We start from the raw sequence: 14,900 nt of genomic DNA, 5'->3' as shown, positions 1-14,900 counted from the left end.
CCGTCTATATTCACAAGTTCATAATCAAATCATATAAATAGAAAGTTTAATTTTAAAGAACTCATTGGAGCAGTTTTAAAGTTCTTTTTTCTTTAAAACCAACCATCAAAAGTTCCAGTTACAGTATCACCTTGCAGACTGGGATGTATTTGAATACTCACCATAGACCTGCAGATCAACTCTCTTACGCTCTGTGCCCGCCTGATTGGTTGCCATGCAAAGGTAGCGACCCGTATCAGTTACCTGTGTCGAGAGGATGTGGAGAGAGCCATCCACACCAAACTTGTACCTAACCGGGTGACACGCATATGGGAGTGTTATGAACTGAAAAGCTGTGAACTTCCCTAAAGTGATCTGTGATACTAACCTGGGGTTGTTTCCTGCCAGGATGGATCCACCTTTTCTCCAGGTGATGCGTGGAGCAGGTACTCCATTCACCGCACACTCCAGCACAACCTCTTTATTGACATGAACCCACACAGACTGAGGACCATCTTTAATTGTGGGAGGAACTGCACAGCAAGCACATTAAACCAGTTCAATCTACTTAGTGACACCACAGGAAGTTAACACACTCATACAATATATGATTTCACACAGTATTGTAAGTTTTTTACCATTGACACTGAGGTTAAAGTGTCGCCTGGTTTCTCCGGCAACATTGCTGGCCACGCAGGTGTACTGGGCGGCATCTCCCAATTCTGCATTATTGATCTGTAGATATCGGCCGCTAGAAAGGACACGTACCCGTGGGGAAACCTGGAGCAAAGATAGGCACATGACTATCCTCTCACTGAGAACTTAACAGTATCAGTAATACAGAATGTGGCCAGGCTGAACATACAATATATGTACTGTAAGAATAACAATAATCCTAAATAATAAAGATACCTTCAGAGACACTCCATCTTTGAGCCAGCTGAGTGCTGGAGGTGGAACTGCATCTGATTTACACTCAAGGGTCACCTGTCGGTTTTGCAGAACAGACACGTCCTGGACACCTCTGTCTCCAGCGATGTTGGGTGGAACTGTTGACATATTAACATCATGAATTCTCATCATTACTTGAAATTTTACGGATGTTTTGAACTTTGAAAATCTTGGTCATTTGAACTGACAGTTTCTTCGAAAGACCCACCATGTACTCTGACAAGAAATTCTTTATCATCATCTCCAGCAGGACTGGAGGCCAAACAGGTGTATCTTCCAGTGTTCTCCACCTGCACATGTTTGTAAATGTTAGCAAAAGTATGTTCACACACAGGGCTGGATTTACATAAGGGCTAGGTGGAGCTGAAGCCCCAGGGCCAGCGGATGAAGGGGGCCCTTGATTGGCTGGAGGAAATGTGACCTGTCCTTACATCATTGATTGACAATTCATATAAGTGGTTGATTATAAAATAAGAAACTATTGGAAAATGTTCCTGACTGATATAATTCCTTGTCCAATCAAAATCCCCTTTTTCGTCCTTCGGGAAACGCCTCTTTGCGTTATGCTTTCACATGTCGAGAATATGAAGTATTCCGTTTGCCTCGCTGGTGTTCGAATTTTTTTTAAATCTTACAGCAAAAAAACAAACTACTTATGACCCATAAATAAATATAAAATTAAACTTAAATAGTAGAAAATAATAATAACAATTATATATAATAATAATAATATATAATTATTTATAATAATAAAATGAAGGGGGCCTTTGGGTTTGCTATAGCCCCAGGGCCCAATGTGTTCTTAACAAGTAGGATGTGTTCCTGGATCAACATCCCAATCAATCAATCAATCAATCGTAGCCCTGACATTTGGGTTAGGTTTTGTTTTTTTGCTTTATAAGAATTGTGATCCAATAACAAGTCCAATTTATTTCACATTGTGTATTATTGGAGAGGCTCATCCATTTTACCTGAGCAGAAGCAACTCTGAGCACCTCTCCGTCTCTCAGGAGTCGTATGCTGTCTATCAGAGGCAGCGGCCGCCCATCCTTCAGCCAGGTGAGAGTGGGTACAGGTATGCCTTCAGCCTCACACACCAGCTCTAAGAAATGATTTACCACCACAGAGACCTCAGTGGGTGCACCAGAACCGTTAATCCGCGGTGGGTCTGGAAGAGGCGACAGATATCAATGAGTGTTTTATAAAGGTGTAAATTTGGTTTTGTTGTACTTTTCCATACCAAGTACTTTGAGGCTGAAGTGGCGGCTCGCATGTCCAGCCTGGTTACGTGCGGTGCAGGTGTAGCCTCCGGTGTGATGGACCCCTGCAAGGGAAATTTGCAGAGTGCTGTTTTGGTTTATGAGTGACAACTGGGAGTCTTTAGGCAACGCTACACCGTTTCTCAACCAGGTGATGGTTGGGCTGGGCATCCCATCTGCGAGGCAGATGAAAGTGGCTAAATTTCCTTTCACGACTGTCACTTCCTCTGTGCTGCCTGCTCCATCCAAACTGGGAGGAACTAAGAACAACGGTACAGGAAATGAAATCATTCAGTAAGCATGGATTAGGTACCTGATAAGATGTTCACAGAGGAAACGGTAAGATGTTCACTTTGGAATAACTGACTAGCCAATCAGAATCAAGTAATCAAGAGCGCCATGTAATAAACAAGCTCACCATACACCTGCAGATTGTAGTATCTGTTGTCCACTCCAGCTCTGTTGGAGGCCACACAAGTATATGTGCCTCCATCTGAAACTTGTGCACGGGCAATGCTAACACAGGAAATTACAATCATCACTTTTGGAAACAACTCATGCCATCAGATCCGTTTCATTCACCTGACATCATGTTTTGAACATGTGGGATCTCTTACCGAAGGACCTGGCCTGCAGATAGCAGGCGGATCTGTGAGGACACTGGCAGCGGCAGACCGTTCTTCAGCCAGTTGAGCTGCGGAGGTGGAGAACCACTGGCTACACATTCCATATTTATTGAGCTGTCCAGCACCGCGGTCAGATCCTTGGCCGCAGGCCCGTTCCCCTGGATCAGAGGAGGAACTGCAAACAGGACATGAAGCTATCAAATGTCTGGGAAAAGACTATCTTTGGCTCTGGATTCATTCTGCAGTTTGTAATAAAATGAGAAACGTTCCATCTCATGCTCTCTTTTAAGGGAAATACCCGTACAGAGCTCTACAGTACTGAGTGTTTCAACTAAACCAGGTTGAGATTTCTTTCAGTGTATTTTTGTGTCAGAATTTTTTTTTTAATCAAATTTAGTGCAACTTCTCTGTTTTCCAATACAACTTCTATAATAGCCAGCTAAATAATGTTGTAACTGTTGAGCCCTGCTATAAAGATCTCAACTCACCGTAGACATTTAAGTTGAATATTCTGTCTTCCTCTCCAGCCTGATTGGTGGCCACACATGTGTATTTCCCATTGTCAGATTTGTGGACAGCTGTCACAGTTAATGTGCTGCCATCAGGGCTGATTCTAGAGTCGTCAAGGAATATTATGTTTACATATTACCCCTAACTAAACCTTAAATAAGTATGCAGAGAATACTGAAGAGTTTTTGGCAATGCTCTCACTTGATGTTACTCTGGGCAGTTCTGCTAAGTGTCTTTCCATCCTTCAGCCACTGTATCTCAGGGGTTGGAGTCCCTTCTGCACGGCACACCAGCTGGATGCTGTCATTTAGCAGAACGCTCATCTCACTGGGTAACTCAGATCCTGCGATGTTTGGTGGGACTGAGGAAAACAGAAAGAGTAAACCGGGAATTCAATTTAATTAATGTTTATTTCAATGACGCTTTTTTAATGCTCAAGTGTGCTAATTGGTTGCGAGATGGTTGCTATGGTGTTGCTGTCCACCAGTTTGTGTTAACCTTGTATCGTAAGATGGTAGTTCTTGCGAGCCTTGCCCTCCACATTGGATGCCACACAGGTGTAAGTGCCACTGTCAGATAACTGTGAGCGGGCAATCTGCAGCTTACTGCCCCCAGACAGAATGTGCATCTCCAGAGACTCCAAGTTCTCTAAAAAAAGAGACAAAAGTATAAGTTAGATTTAAAAAATAAAGCACAACTGGTCATCTATCTAGCGTGATTCCCATGATCTATAAGGATCTACAGGATCTATAAGAGTTATAGTGTAAACAATGGATGGGCTGACCAATTACTCTGCCGTTTTTTAGCCAGGTGAGGGAGGGTGGGGGGATTCCTGTGGCGTCACAAGCAAAGATGACCGGATTACTGATGGTTTCTGTCATACGCTCCACTGCTGGGCCATCCAGCTTGGGGGAAACTGCAAAAGGATAACAGGTAGAGGCTTAATAAATACAATCTTAAATACAAAAGTAAATAAATACAGTGAATAAATGTGTTTAATGCACAAAATAATCTAAACGCTGCATGTCAATCCAAATTGCTAGGGTGTTCTGTTTTATTCTCCACCAATCAAAAATGCCATAGAAAACAGCACTGAAGTGCTCCATTGGGTATTCATTTAAATAGCAGTTTATATATCGTATTTAGTTTCTCACCATGAATGTTGAGATGGAAGCTCTTGTCCACTTGACCTGCTACATTTGTGGCCTTACAGACGTACTGGCCTGTATCTGATACCTGAAAGAGAGCGACAAAGAGAAAGGGAGTGGTAAAACAGATTTAGTTAGTTTTGAATTCTCACACTGAACACTGAATCCAAAGCTAACACTTGTTCATTTGCACACCTCAGTCTCTCGAAGTTGCAGCATTTGTCCATCAGCCAGTATGCGCAGGTTGGCGGTGTCAGTGACTAGCCTTCCGTTCTTGAACCATGTGATGATGGGAGGAGGCACAGCATTAGACTCACACTCCAGAGTGGCAGATTTACCCGATCGTACGTTTAAGACCACTGGAAAATCTCCACCGTTGTGTCTGATACTGGGGGGCACTAAGGAGATCATTAGTGTAGGTCAGTACCCTCCTCACAAGATGTCATATTTTGTTAACCTTGTTTTACTTTAGCAAAACAAAAAACACAAATACTGTTTAAATACATAGAGTCACACTAACCATATACTGTCAGATGAATGAGCTTTTGGGCTTCTCCTGCTGGGTTGATGGCCACACAACTGTATTTCCCACCATCAGACATCTTTGACTTTAGAATCTGGAGAGTACGACCGCCTGAAAAAAAAAAAAAAAAAAAAACAAGTACTACAGTTAGAAGTGGAGGAAGAGTGACGTATTACATACAGACAGTATAGACTACGAAGTCCTTATATAATGTGAGAATGAGTGAGTACCGGGCATTATGAGTGTGTTGGTGCTGGCTTGCACAGGTCTCCTGTCTTTAAACCAACTGAGAGTGGGAGGTGGGAGTCCAGTGGCCTCACAGCTTAGAGATATGAAGTTATTTACCACCACAGTCACATTCTCCTCTCTGGCGCCCACAATAGAGGGAGTCACTGTTAACATGAAAAATGGTGTCATCTATTATAAATCCAACTTTAATGAATTCAATTCAATTTTATTTATATAGAGCTTTTCACAATGTGCATTGTTCCAAAGCAGCTTTACAGAAGAAAATAAGAAAAACTGAAAAACACAAAAAAGGTCAAACACAGCACAGTACATGGTGTTTATAGAACAAGCTAAATTATTCTAGTAAATAATATCTAATAAATGCAGTCTCCAGCTGGTTTATTTATCATATGTTGCAATAAGTGAATGCTTAGATGTGTCTTTAATCTAATTTTAAATTGGGTGAGTGTGTCTGACCCTCGAATAGTGTCAGGAAGGCTGTTCCAGAGTTTAGGTGCTACGTATGAGAAATCTCAACCCCCTTTGGTGGATTTCGTTATTCTAGGTGTTATCAAAAGTCAATATTTTAATACCAATTAAATATAATTAATTTTGAACTAAAAACGTTTAAGAAATATAGTTAAGATATAGATAAATGATAAAAACATTAGGTGAGCCCCAGGAACATTTTAACATAATCTCACCATGCACATGAAGATTAAAGTATTTCTCTGCTGCTCCAGCTAAATTCTGAGCAACACACACATAGCGTCCGGTATCTGTCACCTGTGCATTCAAAATCTGCAAAACACATACAAACAGATGCAAATTACTGTTATACACTCTCTTTAAAATAAGGTTCATGGAAAATATAGAAAATCAGTGGTGAATTTCTCTCATTTCCATGTAAAAAGGTTTCTGTCACACACCTGCAATGTCCTGCCATTGGACAAAAGTCTATGTGTGCTGTCTTGAGCGATAGGTTGGCTGTCTTTGATCCAGCTGATTTTGGGGGCGGGGCTTCCATCCACCTGGCATTCAAGTAATGTGGTCTTGTTAACCAGCACTGTGACGTCATTGAGCAGGTCACCATCCGCACCACGAATTGACGGGGGCACTATGAAAAAACAATTACAATCAAACACCTTAAAGAGACATTCTAAGCAATCTAAGCCTCAAAGTCACTTCACCTAAAAAGTAATGAAAAACATTATCCAGTAAATTACAATATACATTTTCAATTCAGCTTGGACTCACCCAACACCCTGACATCATACTGGATTGAGTCTTCTCCAGCGTCATTCACAGCCACACATGTGTATCTCCCAGAATCCTCTTCCTGGGCACGAGGGATCTGAAGGACCCGTCCGCCTTTGAAAGCGAAAAAAATCATGCCAATTTTTTCACAAACACAAAACATGATATCAATGACAAACAAATCAATGTTTCTCACCTGGCATAATGAGAACTTTATCATTGGAGGACAGCAGGTGTCCATCTTTGTACCAGGTGAGCTCTGGAGGCGGGACAGCATTGGTCTCACAGTACAGTGAGATGTGATTATTAAGAATCACATCCTTTACATCCCCATTATTACCAGAATCAGAGTCACCAGAGCCCCGAAAACTAGGGGGAACTGAGAGACAGACAAGCTATTAGCATTATAAATAGAGACACAATCAAAAGAAAACTGTAAATAATAATTAAAAGAGACAAAGACAGGCTTTAAGCATCACAGACAGAGATAAAATCAACTGTAAATAATACACAACTGACATTATTTTGACAACTGAATATTTTGAATTTGATTCTTCTGGGAGGTTTCCTGTTTAATAACCCAATAACAGATACATAAACTAGCCACTATGGGGAGACATTTAATTAGATCTGCTTCACTCAAAATCCACTTAGTCTCATAGCGAATTTCCTCACTATGGCCGATTGACATAAACTTGTAAAACCCAGTTCACCTTGTATATTTACATCAAAGTCCTTCTCATCCTCTCCAGCGATGTTGGTGGCTACGCAGGTGTATCGGCCTGTATCGGACACCTGAGTGTGTTTAATCTGAACTATACGACCATTAGCTGTAATCACGATGTGGACATCTCCTTTCAGCATCTAAAAAATAGAATTTTATAGTTTTATTTAATTAACACTGCATATAGGAATTTATAGTCTGTCTGATATTTGACCTGTGTTTTGACTTGCATAACCCCTATATGTTTTGCTTATAGTCAATGGTTTCTTGTACAGCTGCTTTGTAACAATGTAAAAAGCGCTATATAAATAAAGCTGACTTGACTTAAAAAATTAGAAAACAAGTAAAATTTTAACATTTTGAATCAGTGTTTAGAATCAGATTAATTTGTATGTACTATTGTGTTTCTCACCTGTCCATCCTTATACCACACTAATGTTGGAGTTGGGACGGCTTGAGCTTCACACTCCAGAGTAAGGGTATTATTAACCTTAATTTTTACTTCTTTTGGGGCCAAACTCTCTCCTGGAATGTCATTTTTGTTGATAACTGGAGGGACTGCAAAATAGAGACAAACAAACAGGATACAGAGAATTAGCACATGTAAAGAACATATTCATCTTCACCACAGGTGGCGATGTTGTCACGTAAATGCTTCGGTTCCCACACGCACCGAAAACTTTGACCTCATAGTTCTTCAGTGTCTCTCCGGCTTCATTAGTCGCCACACAGGTATATCTCCCAGCATCCTCTTCTTTGGCATTCAGGATCTGTAAAGTGCGGCCACCTGAAAACAGAAGACATTAGTGACAGATGGATGAAAAGCTTGAAAAATGGCTCAGGTTCAGATAGATGTTCATGGTTCATAGTTCAGATAGATTTTTTTGATGATGATGATATCAGCCGACATTAAATATTGTATCTGACCTGGAAGTACCCTGACGTTGCGGCTCGATTCAAAGGGCGTGCCGTCTTTGAGCCAAGTGATGATGGCTGGAGGGTATGACTGAGCTTCACAAATGAGAGAGGTGGGGCTGTTCAGCGTCACAGTGACCTCTTCAGCCAAACCTTCGGGATCAGAACCAGCAATAGTGGGAGAAACTGGATAAAAACATAAATAGGGTTAAATATACCCATAGAGGATCACAAAAAAAACACATACGAACCTAACACATTTATGACATACCCAACACATTGAGGTTGAAGTGTCTGCTCCGGTCTCCCGCAATGTTTGATGCCAAGCAGCTATACCTGCCAGTGTCGGCCACCTGTGATCCACTGATCTGAAGGAACCGCCCGTTTGACATCACCTGCAGCCTCGCATCACCATCCAATGGCTGCCCATCCTTCAGCCATGTGATTTCTGGCACCGGATTACCTTGACATTTGAGGTTGACAGCAGGTAAGACATCAAACACAGAAGACATGTTGTAAATATAAAAAAGCTTGCTGTCTGCGTCACATACCGGTGACCTCACAGGCCAACATGACGTTCTGATTCTCTTTCACCTTCACATCCTCCACTGTTCCCTCACTGACAATGCTGGGTGGTACTGGGGACGACATAAAAAAATCATACAAGTTTTAAAGTCTATGTTCATAGTTGTGATCTATTAGTTCCCCTTACTCTTACAAAAAGGCAGCTAACTAGTTTATGTAAAGTATCATGTACAGTGTTGTGTTACCCAGGACGTTTAGGTCAAAGTTCTTCCTTTCCTCTCCAGCAGGGTTGGACACAATGCAGGTGTATCTCCCAGCATCCTCGCTTGCAGCATGCATCAAACGCAATCCTCGGCCACCTGATGAGATAATAAACATTTATAAGATTAACTTATAATAGCAATTGTGGCCTGTAGCCAGAATGTTTTCTGCATGTTGAGGTTTAAGATTCCTCTGGAATTGCTTGATCTGAGAAGAAATCTGCAGAATTAATAATGAATCAGATGTTCAAACAGCGAGAAAGCTCAGAGTTTAAATTTGTCTCAGTAAACCACATTGGATCAATGTCCTTATTGTTAAGTAGGAAACGAGCTGCTTTACGTCAACAGCTGTTTAAACAAAGCTTTAACCATCAACATGAGTCAAACAACCCCTTTTCACTCACAGCTTCTATAAACAAATAATTATCACTATCCAGGAGAACACTAAGCTCATCGCCTGACTAAATACGGCCATGTTCTTTCATCCCATGAGTCAATCTCTCATATAAAGGAAAAAAGTGTGGTCTGTCTGAATGAATCTGTTGATATGATTTGCTTTCCAGGCAGTAAAGCTAACAATGTGATCAATAATAATCCATGTTCTGTCCAGCTGTCCGTAGCATCCAGTCCAAGATACCTCAACACATTCATTTACAATGTGGTATATTTTACAGGGGTGACCTCTGGCGGTTTATGATGTCTGAAGTTACAGTGATGGATGTTCCTTATTCTCGCTGCAGGCGGAGGATCAGTCTCTGTTTACGCTGGAAGCTGTTAATGGAAAGACTTTGCATGTTCAAATATAAGAACAGCTGTCCTACTGTGTTCCTCCTCAATTATTCTTTGATCTGTGGTGTTTGACTGCTTGCTTAAACTATCTCCTTACATCTCATTCCATTAAAGTTTTTACACCTGGTTAACATCATCCTCCTTTTGTATGCGACTATTCAACTAGACTCAGGTGGTCTAGACGTTCTGTAACACACAACAAGCAGTCGTGAGATGCTGTGAGGCTGTCTACCTGAGATGACCCGAACTGAGCTGGACATGTTGAGTGGCTGGCCGTCTTTGAGCCAAGTGATGGCTGGTGGTGGCATTCCAGAGGCTTCACAGGTCAGAACAACAGGGTTTTTCACAACAACACTCACGTTTTCTGGCACCTGTGTCTGACCGATAATAGTGGGAGGAACTGAAACGATACAGATAAGTGTAAGTCAAAGACATCAAAGATTTGAGTTTTTGTATTATAACACATAAAACTTAAGTTAAGTTTGTATTTGTGTCATTATTTTAAAAATACAGTATATTTGTAAAGATAAAAAATATAATAGGAAACATTTTATGTGAGCCATATCAGAAATGGGTCACATACAGGCCAAAATTTTGCAAACCACTCTGAGTGAAAGAAACTATAAGCAAGTGGGACAACTTTTGTTTCTCCGCACCTAAAATAGAGATTTGTCATATCATAATTAGATAACAATAACTCATCTCTCTCTATTCCTCTTACCGTGTACATTAATGTCATATTTCCTGTCAGCCTGGCCGGCCACATTCACGGCGATGCAAGTGTATCGTCCGGTGTCGGCCACCTGAGCACCTCTGATCTGTAACAACCTTCCCTCATTAAGTATCTGAGCCCTGCGGCCAGTCAAGGGTCTGCCATCCTTCAACCATGAAATGGCAGGTCTGGGCAGGCCGTCTGCTTCACACTGTAAAGTGACATCTCCACCACGTGTCACAATCTCCTCATGCAGACTTTGAGTTGAGGAGCTGATGGAGGGCCGAACTGTTTGCAACCAAGAAAAAGATAACACATTCACATTAAGACACTTATCCATAGTAACCACTGTATTCTTTCATGACCTCAGCATTGCAAGCACCATGTTCTAACAACTGAGCTCCAAGAACATTTATTGGTAATATAAGAAGGATAACTGGATCTTTGTGTGGTGTGTTAGAGTAGAAGCCGTTGATGTACCGTAGACTTGCAGGCTGTATTCCTTCATCGCACTTCCAGCTGCACTGGAGGCCAGACAAATGTAAGAAGAAGCATCTGTTCTCTCAGCGCTGGAGATCTGCAGCTGACGACCACCAGACAGAATGCGAACATGAGAGTCTCCCTGCAGCTCTGAGCCTGAGACGTGCACATATAGAGTTTCATGGAATATTTGGCATGTTCTATCAGTAGAAAAAATGATGACGTGGTGAGGGTGGTATAACGTTGGTATTACCGTCTTTCTTCCATGTGAGACTGGGAGGAGGAATCCCACTGGACTCACACACAAGTGTTATGTGGCTTCCCTCAATCACAGTCAGAGGAGATACCTCATCAGATCCACGAATACTGGGAGGAACTGGGAAAACAAAAGAGTGGAAACAGATGATCAACAGAGGTAGTGAGGGTAGAGGTTCATTTAATGTGACATCATGACTTCTATCACTACCCATAATCCATTTTATGTGTGTCACCTTACAACACTGCAATCACAATAAGTGAGCAACAGGGTGTGTGATTAAAGAGTAACTATTATTAAAATTACATTTAATGCAGTGTGTTATGTTGCTGTGTGTGAATGTAAGCAGTCTGCCAAGTTGTGAAACCGAAAGTAAACTAAATGACAAATTTATTGGCTTGAGAAAAAAGGAGTCAACTCTGAACTCGAACGAGTCATCTGTCGTTCTTATTTCAGTTCTGGGTCAGACTTGCGTCACTCTGTGTAATGCCTGCCTACGTTCCAATTGCGACACCGCACGTGGCAGACCAATCACAGCAGACAAGACCATCTGACCAAACAAATCAGAGTAGGCTGACAGAAAGGAGGGGATTAGACGGATGAATCGCCGAAAGAATCATTCAGTCAGTCAAGAAATGAGGTAATAATAACTGTCATGGTTCTGCCCTCTCTTGTCTTGATTTTCTAGTATAGTGGCAGAATCATGACAGAGCCAAGTGTTTTGTGTGGAGAGAAACATATTATTGTTGATCAGGACATGCGTTCTCTCCGGTCTTGTCTTTAGCCCCGCCCCTCTCGTTCCTAGTCTAGCTTTCCACCTGTGTCTCATTCCCCACACCTGCCCATTGTTGTTTCCTTTGTTAGTCTCCCTATTTAATGCCCTCATGTCTCTTGTCGTATGCTTGTTCGCTGTACAAACTTCCTTGTTCGTTGCATATATATACCTTGCTTGTTTCCTTGCCTCGTCTTGCACTGCCCCTTGCCAACCTGATCTTGTTTGTCTGACGTCGTGTCCTTAGTTTATTTTTGCCCCCTGTGTCTGAAGTGTTTGTTTGCAGTTTTATATTTTAGTTTTGTCAGTGTTTTCCCCCATCGTGGGTGTTTGATTTGTGTTTTATAATTAAAGTCTTGTTAGCTGCTGCCATCCTAGCGATCCGTGACAAATAACTGCCTATTATTAAAAAATGAATGTGTTTTTACATCTTTGGTTTATAGAGTTCACTTTACATACACAAAGGAGCTTAATATAGACAAATGATTTATTCTTTAGGAATGAATATGGAACTCACCCCACACATTCAGGTTATAGTTCTTCTCTGTTTTTCCTGCCACATTGGTGGCTTCACATGTGTATCTGCCTGTGTCCTGCACTTGCACGCTGACAATCTGCAATCAGAAAACTATTTAGCACATCGCTGTGAGATTGCTAAGGTAGTTGTTAGATGATAGATGTATTATAGATGGTTTCAGCAGGAACAACATAAGAAAACGTTGTGTGGCACAAACTTAACTTCCGGTACACCTCCACAAAGAATCAATAACTGTTTTAGTTTAATTTAATACAATTAATATACAATAAAATATTTATAAAAAATAATGTTTATACTTAAACCAAACGACCGGAAATGAACTTCAGACTAGTGTGTGCGTCCCATGAAACTTGCTATACTGTACCTTAAGATAACTCTGATCCCCTGACAGACTGAGTCCAGGCTTTCTATATAGTGGTCGACCGTCTTTCCTCCAGCTCAGCGCAGGAGGTGGGATGGCATCGCTCTGACAATGCAGCTGCACAGCCTGACCAATCAAAACCGTGTTGTTCACCTCCTCACCCATGATGTTGGGCGGCACTGGGGAACACAGACATCAACAAGGCATATTTTCAGTTATCTAAAGCAGTGCTTCTCAAACTAGGGGCCGTGGCCCCCTGGGGGGGCCCCAAGATGGATCCAGGGGACCACAGATTTTGTGGCATTTTATGAAATAAAGAAATGTATCATAGATTTTGTGTGGGGGGCGCAAAGCAATGGACTCTACACAAGGGAGCCTTACAACGAAAAAGTTTGAGAACCACTGACCTACACCATTAGAATGTTTCTCTATGTTAACGAAAAGCAAACATGCCCAAGATTTCACTGGGTTTGGAGTATTTTTTAAACTCACCTAACACACGTAGCTCGTATTCTCTGTGCTGTTCCCCACCTGCGTTCACAGCCACACAGGTGTAATGACCTGTGTCACTCACCTGTGCACTAGCGAACGACAAAATTCTGCCACCTGACAGTATCTAAAAACAGAGAAAAACAAAATGAGCATAATATGTAATTACAGATATGTGGAAATGACGGCATCCCAAACACACACAGACCTGGATGCCATCCGAGAAGCTAGAGACAGGGCTGCCATTTTTGAGCCAGGTGAGGCTGGGCACAGGAAGTCCTGAGGCTTCGCACTCCAATCTGATTGGATCATTCACCACCACTGTTATCATTCCACCTTTACTCGATATAGAGGGAGGAACTAACAAAGAGAGAACATTAGAACTGTTAACTAACAAACAATTATGTAACCAGACATTATATAATACATACTAACTAGTAAATGAATACAGTACTTACCATAAACCTGCAAGCTGTGTGTGAGCTCTGTGGTGCCGGCAACATTGATGGCCACACACTTGTAGAGTCCAGCGTCTGACACCTGTGCACGGTCAATCTCCAGCACCTGACCTCTGCTCAAAATATTAACCCCTGCAGCGCTGGTCAACGGACGACCATCCTTATACCATGTCACAGCTGAAGCGAATATAGAGAAAAGAAATACAGAAAAATCTTTATCAGCATCCATCTCTACTTTTGTGAACAATTAGCCGGTTTGAAATGTCTTGGGACTCACCTGGTAGAGGACTTCCTGTTGCCTTGCATTTCAGCTGAATCTGAAATCCAGCAAGGATGGTTTCATTGAGCATCTCTCCAGCATTATGGATGCTGGGAGGTTCTATAAACACATATACATACAAATCAGCAAATTAAGTACTGAACTCTAATTGTGTTTTACAAATATATATATACAAATGTACTCAAATAAAACCATTATTTCCAATATCACCTAACAATATTTTTCATAGATATATTTCTTACCATGAACATTGAGGCGAATGTGCTGTTGTGCCTCTCCTGCAGCATTCGTTGCCACACACGTATATTTCCCAGCCTCCTCCAATCTGGCCTTTTTTATGTGCAACACCCTGCCTGCAGATTCCAGCTACATGGCACACAAAGAGGGAAGAAAATACAACTGTATTCTAGAAAAGAACTGCTCTAAAAGTCTTCAGCAAACAAGAGAGATGCATTGCAGTCTGACCTTCAGAAATTCTCCTGTGGTGTCCACAGGACGGCCATCCTTAAGCCACGTGATGCTGGGAGGTGGAACTCCACTGGCCACACACTGCAGGCTGATGGGTGTGTGGAGGACCACTGACTTGTCAGATGGACCGGTGGAACGGATATTTGGGGGGACTGAGATAATATAACAAATAAATACAACAAATTAACAATTAAAAGCGTCCTTCAATAAACAAAATTGATATGTGGCGGCATAAAGTAATCTTTTGCAGATAAACAGAAAAAAAAATCATTTCTTCAATTTTGGTTTTGGGGAAAATAATTTTTGTCCAATCGAATGCTGTCTCTTATCAAATGGTTTGGGTTTTTGACCACAAAGCATATGCCACACATAAACTTACACCAAACTTAAAG

At 41.6% G+C, this 14,900-nt stretch overlaps 1 protein-coding gene across 3 annotated transcripts in view; it reads right to left on the bottom strand.

The window, feature by feature from the left end:
• Positions 1–14,900, bottom strand: part of hmcn1 (hemicentin 1) — a gene marked incomplete at its 5' end in the record, with an annotated part of 67,092 nt that overhangs the window by 15,311 nt on the left and 36,881 nt on the right. For all 3 annotated transcript variants that reach the window (XR_013787660.1, XM_079474724.1, XM_079474725.1), the window contains 40 exons: positions 162–289; positions 368–512; positions 618–759; positions 892–1,028; positions 1,139–1,220; positions 1,902–2,098; positions 2,171–2,449; positions 2,608–2,705; positions 2,807–2,990; positions 3,304–3,428; positions 3,527–3,686; positions 3,824–3,973; positions 4,110–4,241; positions 4,480–4,561; positions 4,669–4,871; positions 4,994–5,107; positions 5,227–5,388; positions 5,929–6,025; positions 6,154–6,341; positions 6,482–6,595; positions 6,678–6,860; positions 7,195–7,345; positions 7,618–7,763; positions 7,879–7,992; positions 8,133–8,306; positions 8,392–8,583; positions 8,672–8,758; positions 8,891–9,004; positions 9,927–10,094; positions 10,416–10,694; positions 10,887–11,042; positions 11,140–11,262; positions 12,432–12,528; positions 12,817–12,992; positions 13,306–13,429; positions 13,511–13,662; positions 13,761–13,937; positions 14,038–14,139; positions 14,283–14,406; positions 14,506–14,660. Coding sequence is in view for 2 of the 3 variants with exons in the window: in XM_079474724.1 (XP_079330850.1) it covers positions 162–289; positions 368–512; positions 618–759; positions 892–1,028; positions 1,139–1,220; positions 1,902–2,098; positions 2,171–2,449; positions 2,608–2,705; positions 2,807–2,990; positions 3,304–3,428; positions 3,527–3,686; positions 3,824–3,973; positions 4,110–4,241; positions 4,480–4,561; positions 4,669–4,871; positions 4,994–5,107; positions 5,227–5,388; positions 5,929–6,025; positions 6,154–6,341; positions 6,482–6,595; positions 6,678–6,860; positions 7,195–7,345; positions 7,618–7,763; positions 7,879–7,992; positions 8,133–8,306; positions 8,392–8,583; positions 8,672–8,758; positions 8,891–9,004; positions 9,927–10,094; positions 10,416–10,694; positions 10,887–11,042; positions 11,140–11,262; positions 12,432–12,528; positions 12,817–12,992; positions 13,306–13,429; positions 13,511–13,662; positions 13,761–13,937; positions 14,038–14,139; positions 14,283–14,406; positions 14,506–14,660 (5,913 nt within the window). The remainder of the gene's footprint in view (positions 1–161; positions 290–367; positions 513–617; positions 760–891; positions 1,029–1,138; positions 1,221–1,901; positions 2,099–2,170; positions 2,450–2,607; positions 2,706–2,806; positions 2,991–3,303; positions 3,429–3,526; positions 3,687–3,823; positions 3,974–4,109; positions 4,242–4,479; positions 4,562–4,668; positions 4,872–4,993; positions 5,108–5,226; positions 5,389–5,928; positions 6,026–6,153; positions 6,342–6,481; positions 6,596–6,677; positions 6,861–7,194; positions 7,346–7,617; positions 7,764–7,878; positions 7,993–8,132; positions 8,307–8,391; positions 8,584–8,671; positions 8,759–8,890; positions 9,005–9,926; positions 10,095–10,415; positions 10,695–10,886; positions 11,043–11,139; positions 11,263–12,431; positions 12,529–12,816; positions 12,993–13,305; positions 13,430–13,510; positions 13,663–13,760; positions 13,938–14,037; positions 14,140–14,282; positions 14,407–14,505; positions 14,661–14,900) is intronic.

The sequence above is a fragment of the Barbatula barbatula genome (assembly GCF_947034865.1).
Source record: "Barbatula barbatula genome assembly, chromosome: 15".
Classification (NCBI taxonomy): Eukaryota; Metazoa; Chordata; class Actinopteri; order Cypriniformes; family Nemacheilidae; genus Barbatula; species Barbatula barbatula.
Note: the sequence above shows the minus strand (reverse complement) of the source record. Positions and strands in the feature narration are given on the sequence as shown.